We start from the raw sequence: 14591 nt of genomic DNA on the forward strand, positions 1-14591 counted from the left end.
CCCGTTTTCCCAACATTTCCCTTCACTGCTCTGCTCCTATTGATCGTAGCGTGATGAAACCTGCCCAGGACTATGAAGAATAATAAGTTTCGTTAAAATCCGTCGAGTAGTTTTTGTTTCTATAAAGAACATACAGACAGACAGACAAACAAAAATTTTACTGATTGCATTTTTGGCATCAGTATCGACCACTAATCACCCTGATAGTTATTTTGGAAATATATTTCATGTACAGAATTGACCTCTCTGCAGATTTATTATAAGTATAGATTAATAGATACTAGATACTTGCTATAATACTTTCTTCAGGGCACAAACAACAGTAAATAAAATAAAACCATTACTGGCTGTCAATGTCATTGTCAATTGTCATTGTCATTCTTTGGTGCAATGGTGATCACGAACAGTGAAAACTTGTAAAAAAAAAATTTCTTAAAACTATGGATAATAATTATTATTTTACAATTAGAAGTTTTACGAAGATTAAGCGAATATGAAATTAAATTTATGTAAATTCGTATAACTTTAAAGGACATCACCCTATGTCAAGTTGCCAATTAAATACAAATTTCTAGAGGTCAGGTTTTGTGGTAAGTTTTTAATCAATAATTTTCTTCAATGGAAGTACTGAATATTTTAAAAAACACTTAAACGAATTTCGTATCTTATTTCAGGATATGTATTCTCCGCGTCAGAAAATACTCTGGTTTGCCTTTAGCACTAGGATTTTTGTGTTGTTTCTACAAGTTGTATCAAATGTTGTTCTACCAGATCACAAAGCAGATGTGTTTGTTAGTCCAGAGGATCCAACCTTGCGTAAAAGTAGACTTGACGTTATAGTTGACATAGTTCTAGGTGGCATGAAACGATGGGACGCACAATATTTTGTACACATAGCTCAATATGGATATACTTATGAAAATTGTTTAGCATTTTTCCCTCTGTTTCCATTAATAGTAAGGTATGTTGCTTTTATATTAAATAGTATTTTAGGTTCATTCCTCAACTTTCATAGTTTGCTGCTGATTTCATCAACATTTGTTAATTTACTAGTTTTTATCAAATCTGCTGATATCTTACATAGACTAAGTGTAAGAATATTAAAAAGTGAAAGTAGAGCATACAAGTCTGCTATTTTATACTGTGTTAATCCGGCAAGTATATTTTTTTCAGCTCCTTATTCAGAGTGTTTATTTGCATTCCTATCATTTTATACAATGTTTAAATGTACAGAAAATGAAACCTTACGGTTTGCTAATATAGACATCACAAGTGCATTACCTACAGGGTTATCTATGACCGCCAGGTCTAATGGAATAGTCAATTTAGGATTCATTCTTTATGCTAGTTTCAAGAATGTGATAGAGAGAACTTTACCTGAAATTGTGTACAAATACAAGACTCTAAAGCATAGAATAATTCTTCCATGTTTACTTCTACCACTGTTTACATCTAGTGTAGCACTGTTTATGACTGTGATAGTAGCAATCATTCCATTTGTCTTAGTTCAAACGTACAATTACTTTAAATTTTGTATTCACAGTGATCACACTTTGCCAGAATTTTTGTCCAGTTCAGAATTTGTATTACCAGGTACTGCTGAAAGCCCATGGTGTAACCATACACTGCCATTGTCATATTCTTATGTACAAAGTCACTACTGGGATGTTGGATTATTTAAGTATTACAGGCTAAAACAAATACCCAACTTTATACTAGCCTTTCCTATCATTTTCTTCATTTTATATAACTGTTTATGTTATTTGAAAAACAATTTACGATTATGTTTTAGACTTGGCTTGAGAGAAAACATTTTTAATTATGGATATCCAAGCAAAATAACATACAGACAAAAACAATATTGTAAGACTTTTGGGGGTAATGATCCTTCTTATTTTGTGTATGTGGTCCATGTGATGGTGTTGACAGTTTTTTGCATAGCATTTATTCATATACAAGTAGCTACAAGGCTGCTGGCGTCAGCTAGTCCAGTTTTATATTGGATATGCTCAAGTAAGATGAATGTTGGACCCACACCAACTTCAGATCAAAATACCATCAATGAGCATTTCCGCCGAATAGGAGTGGGTAAGAGAATTCCATCACACCATTTGTCCATAGCTAATTTGGAAGGAGTTGACAATATGTATAGCAAGTGGAAAACCTTTTTAATATGTAGGAGAATGCCAGATTTACAATCACAAATAATACAGTTATATTTTCTTGGGTATCTTGTTGTAGGTACTATTTTGTTTTCTAATTTCTATCCCTGGACTTGATCAATTATATCACATTGTTTACATGTGAAATACATATCACACTTTTAATTTATTACTTATAGTAAATCACTGTTTGGACATATCATTTGCATTGTTTTAAAATTTTAAGGTATATAATAAGTTATTATGACCAAATCTAATCTAGTCAATAATTTAGAAGATTTTTATAGTACTTAAGTATTTTTAATGATAATAATATTTCTCTCTGCTTGGAGTTTAATAATATTGCATGGGGCCTTTTAAAAACAAGTCCATTATACATTTTGACCGAAAGTTGTCATTTTAGATATCGCTTGTTAGATAAACTAAATATAACTTGAGAAACCACATTTTATAGTACATTAGTTCAAATTATAAAAAGTTTTAAAGTGTTGAAAATTTTAAACATTTCTCGACATTGTTATATTTAAATTATTATGTTTAGTAGTTTATTCCTGTTCACACTAGTATTGATAACTTCTACTTGATCATTACTAAATCTAAATTATTTTTACTTGACACCTCTACTTGTTTACAAGTTGTGCTGTACTTGTTTACAAATCATAGAAATATAAACAGCATCATGATCTCATTTTTATTCAATTAATCTGTAAGGACATCTTTCCCTTCATAGAATACACAAGCAAAGCAAATAACATCAAGAGTCAGGTAAAAATAATTTATGTTTACTGCTGTATTACTTCTATAATTATCTTCAATCTGAGTTTGTAATCTAAAATGTATACCCATATTAAGGTTGTGGTGATGATTCAATTTTATCAACTAAATTCACGATTGTTTAGGAATAAGATAAGGCTTATTAAGGCTTGTTTTCAAGTGTTCAATAAAAAAAGAATATTATAAAAGTTCTTTTATTATAAAATCACACTTACCACAAATATACTATGCTTAAGTTTAACATCATAATATTATGATTGAGATATACAAAAAAGTATAAATTCCTTGTTCACTTTTACTTTTTCTTGACTGGAGTTTACTATAATCCAAACAATAATGCACTGAAAGACATTCATCACAAAAATTATAAGAATAAATAAATAGAATATTACAAACAAGTAGTATCTAAGCAGAGTTTGTGACTAATCAATTTCATGCCAAGAAACTGAAATGAAACCGAAATGGGTCTGAATTTTCATCCTACTCCTAACAAGTTAGCCCGCTTCCATCTTAAATTGTATCATCACTTACCATCAGGTGAGATTGTAGTCAAGGGCTTACTTGTAAAAAAAAAATATTGTGATTGTCATTAATTGACTATGTATTAGATATACTTATTATAATATTATACTTGCTTAGCATGAATTGCTGTAATCTGTTAATTTCATCAAAGTGTTCTACTTCCTACAAGTTACATCTAAATTGAAATATACATAAAAAACATTATAAGATACATAAAAACATTAAAAGAAATCCATTTAATTTTTGCATTAGTCATGAGTTCACGACACTGACATACGTCAATATATACACAGCCTATAGTTGCCTCTGTATTATATTATATAGCTATCAGTGACGAAGGTAAGCCATCCCTAAGAAAAGGATATTTATATATCTTGATAAAAACTCTGGTTTCTCATTCATCTATACATATATTCAATACAATAATGAATCGGCCTGTATGGACTCTTCGCCGCTGATCGCTATAGATGGAAATCTATGAAAATTTGGGAAAATATGTTCCAAAATTGAGCCGAGCAGGCACAGTCAACCGAGATACAAGTTTTTTTTTTAATATGACAAGATCCCAACTTATTTTCTCAAAGTTTATTTATGTGAGATCCTGGAGCATCCCAATATATTAGAGACATGACGATTTTTATTTAAAATATAATATTAAAATGTAATACTTAAGTTATCTTCCAGAATATGAGCTAAATGAGCCACGATAGCCCAGTGGATATGACCTCTCCCTCCAATTCCGAAGGATGTGGGTTTGAATCTGGTCCGGGGCACGCACCTCCAACTTTTCAGTTGTGTGCATTTTAACAAATTAAATATCACGTGTCTCAAACTGTGAAGGAAAACATCGTGAGGAAATCTGCATACCTGAGAATTTTATTAATTCTCTGCGTGTGTGAAGTCTGCCAATCCGCATTGGGCCAGCGTGGTGGACTATTGGCCTAACTACTTTCATTCTGAGAGGAAACTCAAGCTCAGCAGTGAGCCAAATATGGGTTGATAATGATGATCTTCCAGAAAAATGGTGTCTCTTAGTGAGATTTCCCCCCAAATATCAAAGAATCATCAAAGAAGATAAATATAAAAACTAGTTCAGAGTAAAAAACTGGATTCTAGCCTAATATACATATAAACACTAATCCCATTTAACTAGTACTATCGACGATGCATTCAGAAATGGCGGGCTTGGGCGAATCAGCAGTGGAGTCGGGCAGCATTTGTTCAACGGGGTCGGCTTCAGGGCCTCCTTCCTGTGAGTCGGCGGCGGAGGTTTGCACTTCCCCGTCGCCGGCGTGACCCTATGCAACCGCTAGAGCCTCTTGCAGTCTGAGCCTTGCCCGCTTGACGCGCTCCTCTTGACGTCGCAAATCGTCCTTCGTTATAGTGACCGCCGCGATCAACGGTTGGTCAGGGTTTAAAAAAACACCGGGGCTCTCCATAATGGTCTGTTTTGAACCACTTTGACCTGAAAAAATATTTGTTTTTGACGTGACAACGTCTTATAATTCGATGGAGCCGGCTTCACAGTCGAAAAAAGATGACGTCATGCGTCGTTCCCTCGCTCTAGAGTTGCAACTTTTTTTAACAAGAAATAAAATATATTCTGGTCTATGATGAAAATTATTAAACAGTATTTTAGAAAAGCGAACATTTTCTTTTGAAAAATGCAACCACTCCATCAGTATTTTCTTATGATGTTGTCACTTTCAACTATCGTCAGTAAATCCACTTTACAGACAACCAGATTTTTTTGTTAGACCACATTAAACATAAATAATGCAGATTGTTAAACATTATTGGTTATGTTAAATGTTGTGTCCAATTAAATCAAGCACTTGTCATTCTCGTTTCCAATTATTTAAAAATCAAACTAATTTTGAACACAGTGGGCCACCATTAGGTACATATTAGGTAGGTATAAAATTAATTTGTGCACACTCATATACTTTTTTATGCCCTATTTTCTCCAGTAATTAAAAAAAATAGGTAATCTTTAAAGTTTGACTATTGAGGATCATTTTAATTTTAATTTACATATTATATAAAGCTGAAGTGGCAATGGGTGGGAACATAGTATGAAGAGTCAATGGACGTTGGGGTCCCAAGGTGCTGCAGTGGCGACCCTACACTAGAAAGCTCAGTGTTAGTCAAACCCTCTACTGGTGGACTGATGACATCAAGCGAGTCACAGGGATTCACAGGATGCAAGAGGCTTAGAATCATGATTCGTGATGTTTGGAAGTTCTTACAAAAGGCCTATGTCCTGCAGTGGTCCATCAGCTGATATGATGATGATGATATAAAACAAAGTCAGGTTACACCATTTACAACTATCTACAGTGGTATAGTGTAAGTCTGGAATAGTAAATAGCCAATAATTGTCAAAAATCTGAAATAGCAAATTTTTTTATGAGGACATTCCCAAAGAACAGGATTTCTGCATGTGAAACCGGCAGACACAGCTAACAGCAGCATACAATTAGGTTATATACATTAGATACACTTAATACCTGTTATAGGTTGTGACGAAACATGTAAAGCAGTGGCCAATGACTGTATGGTGGTGGCATCTGAGATGTATGGTCCCAGCGATTTGATGTACTTAGGCAAAGATGTGGTGCCTATGACTCCGTTAGCGTCACACGCTGTTAGACCCTGTAAGATAATAATAGAAAGATCAATAATTTTTCCTTTTTTTAATTGAATGCAGGTATTTATTAGTCAGGGTTCATTATGATGAAATTTGTCACATCACCTGAGGATGCTCTGGTTTCAGTGAAACAATTTTGTTGAGAATACTATGTAGAATCTGAGAGGCAATACTGTATTGGTTTTTTTTACTCACAGAGAGCAAGACCAAACAATATTCTTATTGCTTATCATTTTCGGGGCCAGTTTTAACACCTTCTGTAGTGCTACCTACCATCTTGCTAGTATCTTGTGAAGAGAAACAGACAAATTTCTCCGCGAAATACCACTGATTCTTTCATTGTGTTGGGATGATGGAATTCTGCAGCTATTAGACAACATTTTGCCTATTTTTGTTCACTTGGTCTCATATTAGCACTGACTAATGATAAGTGTTGGATAGGTTATTCACAAGTTTTGTCTTTGTTGTTGGACATAAAGAAATTGACAAAAATTACTGGAATATTTCAATTCTTTACAGAAGGTGGTGAAACATAATGTTCAAAAAACAATTACCTCCAAACGTTTCTCCCAGAAAAGTTGCTTGGGTTTCTCTTGTGTGCCATGTTTTAAATCAGTTTTCACTTTACTCTCTTGTGTTTTGTACACAGTGACTGGCTGTTTGAATATGGACGCCGTTTGGCGTATAGGAGGCACGAGCGATGCGTCTGAGCGTACTCCCCTAGTGAAACACAACAAAAATAAATAAGAGAAATTAATTTGTAACAAGTGATAAACATAAAATTCATTTCTTAAAATTTTGAAAACAATTTTTTTACATCCTGGAAATTGTTTATAATATTTTTAACTAATTTAAATAACACAAAAATTCAAATTTAAAATATAGCTATTCAGACAAAACTTTCACACAATTCTCAATAAAAAAGCAACAAAAAATATTTTGGATGCATTGATGATATTTATTGTGAGTTTTTAATTTGCCAATAAACATAAATGACTACACATAATTTATAACCGTTTTAACAATGACATGTAAATAATGTCTCCAAAGTGACATGAGTTTCTTAAAGAATATTATATACTAATATAATTTTGATATATGTAATATGTTCATGCAATATTAGTCATGCTTTATGAATCTAAGCACATGTTAAACACTCATTGTGAACAATAAATTTGTGTAATACTAATATGTATATTATTTGTATATAAAGAATAATAAGATTTTATCTTTCAATAATAATTGCAAAGTCTATAAGGTAACTTGCTTTTGCCTGAAGCTTTAAATGTGTTTATAAGTTATTTTTCTTTTTTTAGGAAATAATACTTTTGTGGAACATACTTGTGTGTATACTTCACAGCTTATATTATACAAATGCATGATGATCAAATTAGTAATTAAGTTGTGACAGAATAACTAAAGAAACATAAGTACTTTCATTTAAGTAGCATGTACAATTCCTTGCACATATGTATTTACATTAATATTATAAAGAAAAAAGATTTGATTGTTTGTTTGTTTGCATTGAATAAGCACTAAAACTACAGAACCAATTTAAAAAGTTTCTTTTTTTTTACTTTTTTTAATGGAAAGCTACATTAATAACATAAAACTATATTTTTATATTCCCCCTATTCCCACAGGAACAGAAGCTATATGGGTAAAACCACAGGGTTCTGCTGGTATTATTATAAAATTACTTATTGTCTACAACTTCAAATAATACAAGCTAATATTGTTCTATGTAAAGCTGATGATTTTCAATACTCTACATACCCCATAATTATTATTTATATGTGGATATAGCTTTTTTTAGCTTTTGATGACCATACACAGCTACTATAGGTGCAGATATAGGTCATATCCTGTTTAACACACTACAAAACTGCAGCATTTTCAAAAAGATATGTTAATAAATAGCAAAGCTTTTTTCATATAAAGTTTGGTACAAAAAGCACTGACAGAAGTGGAGCAAAGAAAAACAAGTCTATTTAAAATGTGGTAACTAATCTTCTAAAAGCTGCAATTAAAGTGGTTCTAAAGAAATAATTTATATTTTATAGTTTTACTTTATTTAGATCCAATACAATGTGGGTTGTATAAATGAAGTAAATTACAGGTTGAGCGATGATTTAAGAGCACTCACTGAGTGAGGGATGAGGGAGTATGTGTAGATGTCAGTTTCACTACAAAGTGATCAACTGCACAAAACTCTCCCATAGTGGAGAGTGCTATTAAACTATCACACTATACTAAAGACATAGTCAATGTTTGCTGTTTACCAACAAACAAATTAGAAATGAATATAGAAAATGCATTTAATTTCACTTATACCCTCATTTTTAATTTGTTTGTTGGTAAAGAGTGCACATTAAGTATGGTTTTAGTATACCTGTGCATCTAGAGCACTCAGATACAAGCTTACGGATACAGAGCATAAACAAATGTAACACAAAGCAGGTCTGCACTAATGAACACAACACAAGTGAGAGAAGTTATGACACTAATGTGGGAACCTGTAGTCAAACTGCGCTCGTGCTTTCTTGGCCTTGCACAGCAGCATAGTGTTAATTTGACCCTGCTGAAAGTCGAAACACGACAAGTCCACACTATCACCCAGATAACGAACTAGCTCAGGTTTACTGCGAAACTTTTTACCTGTAGGGCTACACAAAAAGTTTATTGTCACCACAGACCAGCCAGCTATGGACAGCTGTTAGTTAGTTGTGTTAATTAACTTGCAATGGATGTAGTGGATGGTGGACTAAATAAATGTTTGGCAACAAATTAGAATGTATTTTAGAATTTAAACTATTATGAGTGTTATTCATATTAATTTATCATGAAACACAGCTAAAACTCACATGATCTGCCAATCAAGATTGTGCTGTGTTGTAAGAACCAGCTCAAAACTAAGGGCCCTGTATGGGTTTAACACCAGTTGGTTATACTCTGATGTTGTATCACGTGAATTTTAGTTGTTTCTTATTCAATTAATACAAATTAGAATGTACCACCAGCCAAATATTTAGGCTATATCCTCCGTTACACACATTGCTCAAGTCCAATATCCCAGATGTTTTAAATGATAATTTAAAAGTTCTATTTCTGTACAATATTTCACATTAATAAAAATCAAGTATTTTGTGCAATATGAAATTAAATAAATTTTCATTTCAGAGATCAGCTATTCAAAAGTTAAGTAATTACAATGTTGGAATTTTGGAAAATGAAATGCCATAGATTTTTTTTTATACCTGTAATAATAAACATCTACTTTTCCAGCAGAAAGTCCAGACTTTCTTATAACTTCTTCCCTTTGCCATCCTTTTGGCAACGCTGCACAATCGCTCCGTTTCTTTTCAATTGAAATATTCATCATTCACAATCTCGAACCTTTGGTCTACAACTTAACAATATAGACAAACAGTTAAATATTTGTTACTTGATATTTCACAGGATTTAGAAGTTAGAACTATTTGGTGTTGGTCTTGCAGAACCGTGCTAATTATTAGCAAATACCATGTACATACACTACTTAATGTATCTACTTACCAAGTAAATCCAAGACTTAAGTAACAAACAAAGAGTAAATTGTACACAAAGGTAATATGATAATTAGTTTAAAAACGTAATTCGAACACATTTAATTTAATTTCATTATATGAGAAAAACAAAACTTGTATACCATAGATAATATAATAAACCATAGATGATACATTATTAATAAACGACAAAACTTAAAGACAGACACTCACTCAAGAATCAAAAAGCACAGAGTTACTTTACTCTGTGCTTTTTGATTCTTGAGTGATATGGCCTCTTGGCCTGGATATGAGAGTATAGTACTTGTTAGTTCGGACTACTCTATTAATTCAGTCGAGTACGAACGATTTTTGGTAAATCAAAAAAATACAAAACTAATAGTATTTGTACCCAATCGTAAATCTATGACATATCACTGAGGCCTGCTGAGGCCTTTTTACAGTCCGGACTACTTTAGTATTTTAGTCAAGTACGAACAATTTTTAGATTTACCGCCCAAAAAATCGTTCGTACTCGACTGAAATAATAAAGTAGTCCGAACTAGGCTTATAAGTCTATGGATTAATCACAGACGACAAATTGACAAACGAAGAAAAAAAAAACTCTCAGACTAATTACCTTATGAACTGTCCCGCTAGACATTACTCCTCTGTCAAAAGAATATGATCACGACCTAACGTGTGTATAAAAACTGATTCTATAGAGTTCGTTGTTGTAATCGTATTTATTGTGTAAAAAGCTCCCTAAAAATGCTTGATTGGATTTAAATTTTTTATATCGATGAGAACTTTTGAATAGGTTGTGACTGTCTAAAGGGGTCTGATGATGAAGAATACGGTTAAGGAACTCTTTGAAGGCTTACAGTAGCTTACCTTAGATTAGCTTAGTAGTACTTTGTGATTGGGCTAGATTAAATTGTACTGAAGAGAACTTTTTGGGTTCTGAATAAAATTACAGATCTGGTGATAAAGACAAAGGACAGTTAAGGAAACTTCTCATCGCCTTACATTAGCTATCTTTTGTCGGATTTCCTTCTTACAGTTCAGTATGGCAAAATGTTCAGTTCGTACACAAGTTACTATTCTAGTAGGTACTGCTGATGTATCAATTCGAGAGGATGTTTTAGTTATAGTAAACGCGTCATCTCTAGCAAGCTCTCAGCGAGTAGAACATAATAAAATCTTATTTTTCGCTTTTTAGTTTAGTAAAAAATTAAACCGACTTCAAAAACACAAAAACGTATCCGTTTTTATGTTTTTGAAGTCGGTTTAATTTTTTTTTATAATATTTTTTTGAAAATCGTTGATCCCATGTTGATCCTACACTTTGGCGAGTGAGGCAGGTCCCTATATAATTTTTCTGATATAGAAGATATAGGAAGCTGCTCTTTAGTTTTTGCTTTGCTTATTCTATAAAGCACTGGCCACAGACTTCAATTTGGAGCGTTTAATTGCTGTGCAGTGTACTTATCTTTTTAGCCGTTTGTGCTTAGTAGTGTCTAGTGTATTGGTCTGTGGTTAGTTACTAAAATAAAACCTGTGCTTGTGTTTTGTATGTAACTTTCTCAAATTTTGTGAATCACAAGTGGACTGAAAAGTATTTTCATTAAAGTGCATAAAATTTTAAATGTGGTGTGCGGTTCACGACAGTATGTATTGTTTATTCAAACTGTAATATTGTTTTTAATAAACAGTCGTCAGCTCTTGGATCTACTTTCACTTTTAAAAAGAGTAAGAAAACACTCCGTTAAAAGTGGTATACGTAATCATATTACTATAAAATTGCTAAGTATTGTGTTCCAGCTAAAAGTTTACTCACAAGTGTTTACGACGGTAGGTCTATTTTTAGTTTGCCAAAATATATTCAGTACCTACCAACCTGTTGTAACCGGGTAACCGAGATATTTCGCGTTATTACTGAATCCATTGCAACAATTTATTTTTTATAATGTGTCCCCCACAATATCGTAGATATATTTATAATTTTGTAATAATATTGGTGTTTTCAAATTTTAATTCGAACATTATTTAACATATCCACCTTGTTTAATTTTTTTATGTTTCTTGTAGGATCATACAATCTCATCTTATTAATTCAATCTTATTGCCTTCTGTAACAGTAGGTAACACACATTCAATTAAAAGTTGTGGTATTTATGTACGAATCCTGTCTGGGGCATGTACCTTCAACTTTTCAGCTATGTGCATTTTAAGAAATTAAATATTATATTGTGTCTCAAACGATAAAGGAAAAACATTGTGAAGAAACCTTTATGCCTGAGAATTTTCTTCATTCTCGATGTCTGCCAAAACACATTGGGCCAGTGTGGTAGACTATTGGCCTATCCCCTCTCATTTTGAGACGAAACTTGTGCTCAGCACTGAATATAGGTTGAGAATAGTACTGCTGCATGAGGATGACTCTCCCTCTCTTTGTTTATTAAATGGCCTCAGTTTCAGTGGGCAGTGACCCTGTTTTCAGCATCCACAGTTCTATTCCCATAACTGGACAACATTTGTGTGATGACCATGGGTGTTTTCCAGTGTCTGGATATATTTATAGATTTATATCTAAGTAATTATATGTAGTAATAACTATATATGATATAAATCACAAATATCTTTGTACACAGGCTATGCAGTATACTAACTTTAAGGCTAGATAGTAATGTTTTTATTGTTAAGTATATTTATTATTTATTCATCAACAACATTGATGAGTTCCCTAAAGATAAAAGCGCTTGGAGGCCATTGGATCAGCTTCCACCTTCACACAGGAAATAAAAGAAATTGTAATTGTTATCAATTGTAAATTATAATACTGTATGACTTTTTCAAAAGAGCATCTGTTGAGTTTCTTGCCGGTATCTTCTCAGCAGAACCTGCCTTCCGAACTGGTGGTAGAATCTTTACAAATAGTCAACTAACGTGTCAAAAGTGCTTGTAAACTGAGCCTACTTGAAATAAATGATTTTTGATTTTGATTAATGATTTATTCTCCCAGTACCCCACTCCCTGGAGGGCTCTGAGGGACTACATGAGAATGAGTATAACAAGTCCATACAAATTTATTTAAGCGAATTAAAATAATTAAATTTCAAGATAATCTCCACTTATCTTTTCTACAATAGATAATGATAACACTAATTTATGATGTTGTTTATGGTATGTGTGGTATAATCAGGCAATTTGGATCATTATTCAATATTCCTAGGATTATTAGCCAGATTTTCACAAAGATTTCACTGAGTAACTCTTAACTGCTGATGGCATTGTTAATAGCAGAGCATGTTTCACTATCAACCTATATTTGTCTCACTGCTGTGCTAAAGTCTCATCTCAGAATAAGAGGGGTTAGGCCAATAGTCCACCACACTGGCCCAATGTGGATTGGCAAACTTCACACAGAGAATTAATAAAATTCTCTGGTATAAGGAAAAACATTGTGAGGAATTATTCCTCACAATGTTTTTCCTTCACCATTTGAGACATGTGATATTTAGGTATATTCTTAAAATGCACACTGAAAAGTTGGATGTGCATGCCCCAGACCGTATTCAAACCCACACCCTCCTGAATCAGAGGCAGAGGTCATATCCACTGGGCTATCACAGTTCCTTTTAATGTTTGTTACTCCATAATTTCCTCATTTATAAACCAATTTTGATAATTATTTTTTTGTTTGAAACTTCCAGATTGGTGAGATGTGACTGTTGTTTCATTCCCATTTAATTTTCATGAAAATTCGGTTCAGTAATTTTGTAAACCAAATCAAAATAACTGAAATAAGCAAACAAAATTACATATACTGTGGTGCTTTCGATTACTCTGATAGGGCACACTAAAAAAAAAAAAATTTTTAAGAAAAAAATGTAATCATCTAGATGCATTACTCTCAAAAGCGTAAAACAACACCTTACCTAAGTGCTTTCTAATGCTTGGTTAGAAGCCCGTGCTAAAAAAACAATATAAACTTTAAGAGCCTATTTGGCATAGCAAATTGATTAATAGAAAGAATTGTTATTTTTCGCTTTCTATAGTAATGCATCTTTGTAGACGGATCTATATTTTTGTTAAAAGATTTTACCTAATCATGTATGAAATTGTTAAACTATTAGCTTTGTGACATCCTTTTGCTAGTAACTTATAAAGTTTAAAAAAAATCATTAACAATACTTTTTGATGGGTTGCCGCGAAGCTAACTGACTAAAGACATGATAATTGATTACTCATAATATGCCGAGGAAGATAATGAAAAAAAATTCGCTATTGCAGTCCATTAATTCAAACTCAAAATTCATTTATTTCAAATAGGCTTAGTCTACAAGCACTTTTGGAAGTTATGTCAGGATTTAAGGGTTTATTAAAGTTACAAGAGTTCCAAATGCGCCTTGGTTCATGAACAGCCCGCAACAAACCAGGGTTCTTTTTTTTTACTTATCATCATTTTACAAAATTATCTAGAACTAAGTACACAGTCAGTGCCAATGTTAATAAGTTTTTTATTGTTTTTATAATCATCAACATTATACCTAATAAGACTTTTCTATATGCTTGCGTTTAATACTCTGAACTTATTAAGAGACATGCCCATGGTTTCACAGTTTGTTTTAAAGCAGAAATTGAAATGGAATATATAATGTTTCTGCGTTAACTTTGGACAAGCGTCATATTAAGTAACGTGTCAGGTGTAAGGACTCTCACGATTGAATCAATTAAATGTTTGAATAATTTATTGCAAGACTCAATGTCAGTTAGGGAGGACCTTGAACTTTATTTTGCACGTTGTTATGTATATCAGTAGTCTAGAGATTTAAAAAAAAAAAACTTTACTTATTATGATTAGGTATCTCTGAACATAGGTCGTAATATTTTTACTTCCATCGTAATAAAGGTCATATTTTAGGTTAATTAATTCTAGTTTCCGCCATTTTAGTA

General features: G+C 32.5%; 2 protein-coding genes across 3 annotated transcripts; one reads left to right on the forward strand and one right to left on the reverse strand.

Moving 5' to 3' along the window:
- Nucleotides 1-380: 380 nt before the first annotated feature.
- On the forward strand, nt 381-3124 carry LOC112057569 (GPI mannosyltransferase 2). The gene is made up of 2 exons (XM_024098134.1): nt 381-590; nt 675-3124. The coding sequence occupies exon 2, from the start codon at nt 678-680 to the stop codon at nt 2277-2279; it is 1602 nt and encodes a 533-aa protein (XP_023953902.1). The 5' UTR covers nt 381-590; nt 675-677; the 3' UTR covers nt 2280-3124.
- Nucleotides 3115-9823, reverse strand: LOC112055491 (methyl-CpG-binding domain protein 3). 2 transcript variants are annotated; one of them, XM_024095985.2, is made up of 6 exons: nt 9664-9823; nt 9366-9517; nt 8625-8774; nt 6663-6828; nt 5969-6113; nt 3115-4923 (listed from the first exon to the last, which is right to left on the reverse strand). In XM_024095985.2, exons 2-6 carry the CDS (start codon nt 9488-9490, stop codon nt 4757-4759), a joined length of 753 nt encoding a protein of 250 aa, XP_023951753.1. In that variant the 5' UTR covers nt 9491-9517; nt 9664-9823; the 3' UTR covers nt 3115-4756. The 2 variants fall into 2 exon arrangements, with proteins under 2 accessions (XP_023951753.1, XP_023953197.1); XM_024097429.2 differs by lacking the exon at nt 8625-8774.
- Nucleotides 9824-14591: the final 4768 nt, after the last annotated feature.

The sequence above is a fragment of the Bicyclus anynana genome, chromosome 17 (assembly GCF_947172395.1).
Source record: "Bicyclus anynana chromosome 17, ilBicAnyn1.1, whole genome shotgun sequence".
In the NCBI taxonomy this organism is placed as follows: Eukaryota; Metazoa; Arthropoda; class Insecta; order Lepidoptera; family Nymphalidae; genus Bicyclus; species Bicyclus anynana.

Coding starts and splice junctions, on each gene's coding strand:
- LOC112057569 (XM_024098134.1), top strand. CDS start 678: ATGTATTCTCCGCGTCAGAAAATACTCTGGTTTGCCTTTAGCACTAGG.
- LOC112055491 (XM_024095985.2), bottom strand. CDS start 9,490: ATGATGAATATTTCAATTGAAAAGAAACGGAGCGATTGTGCAGCGTTG. Junction 8,775..9,365: donor GTAGATGTTTATTATTACAG/GTATAAAAAAAA, acceptor CTTTTTGTGTAG/CCCTACAGGTAAAAAGTTTC. Junction 4,924..5,968: donor TTCGTCACAACCTATAACAG/GTATTAAGTGTA, acceptor ATATTTTTTCAG/GTCAAAGTGGTTCAAAACAG.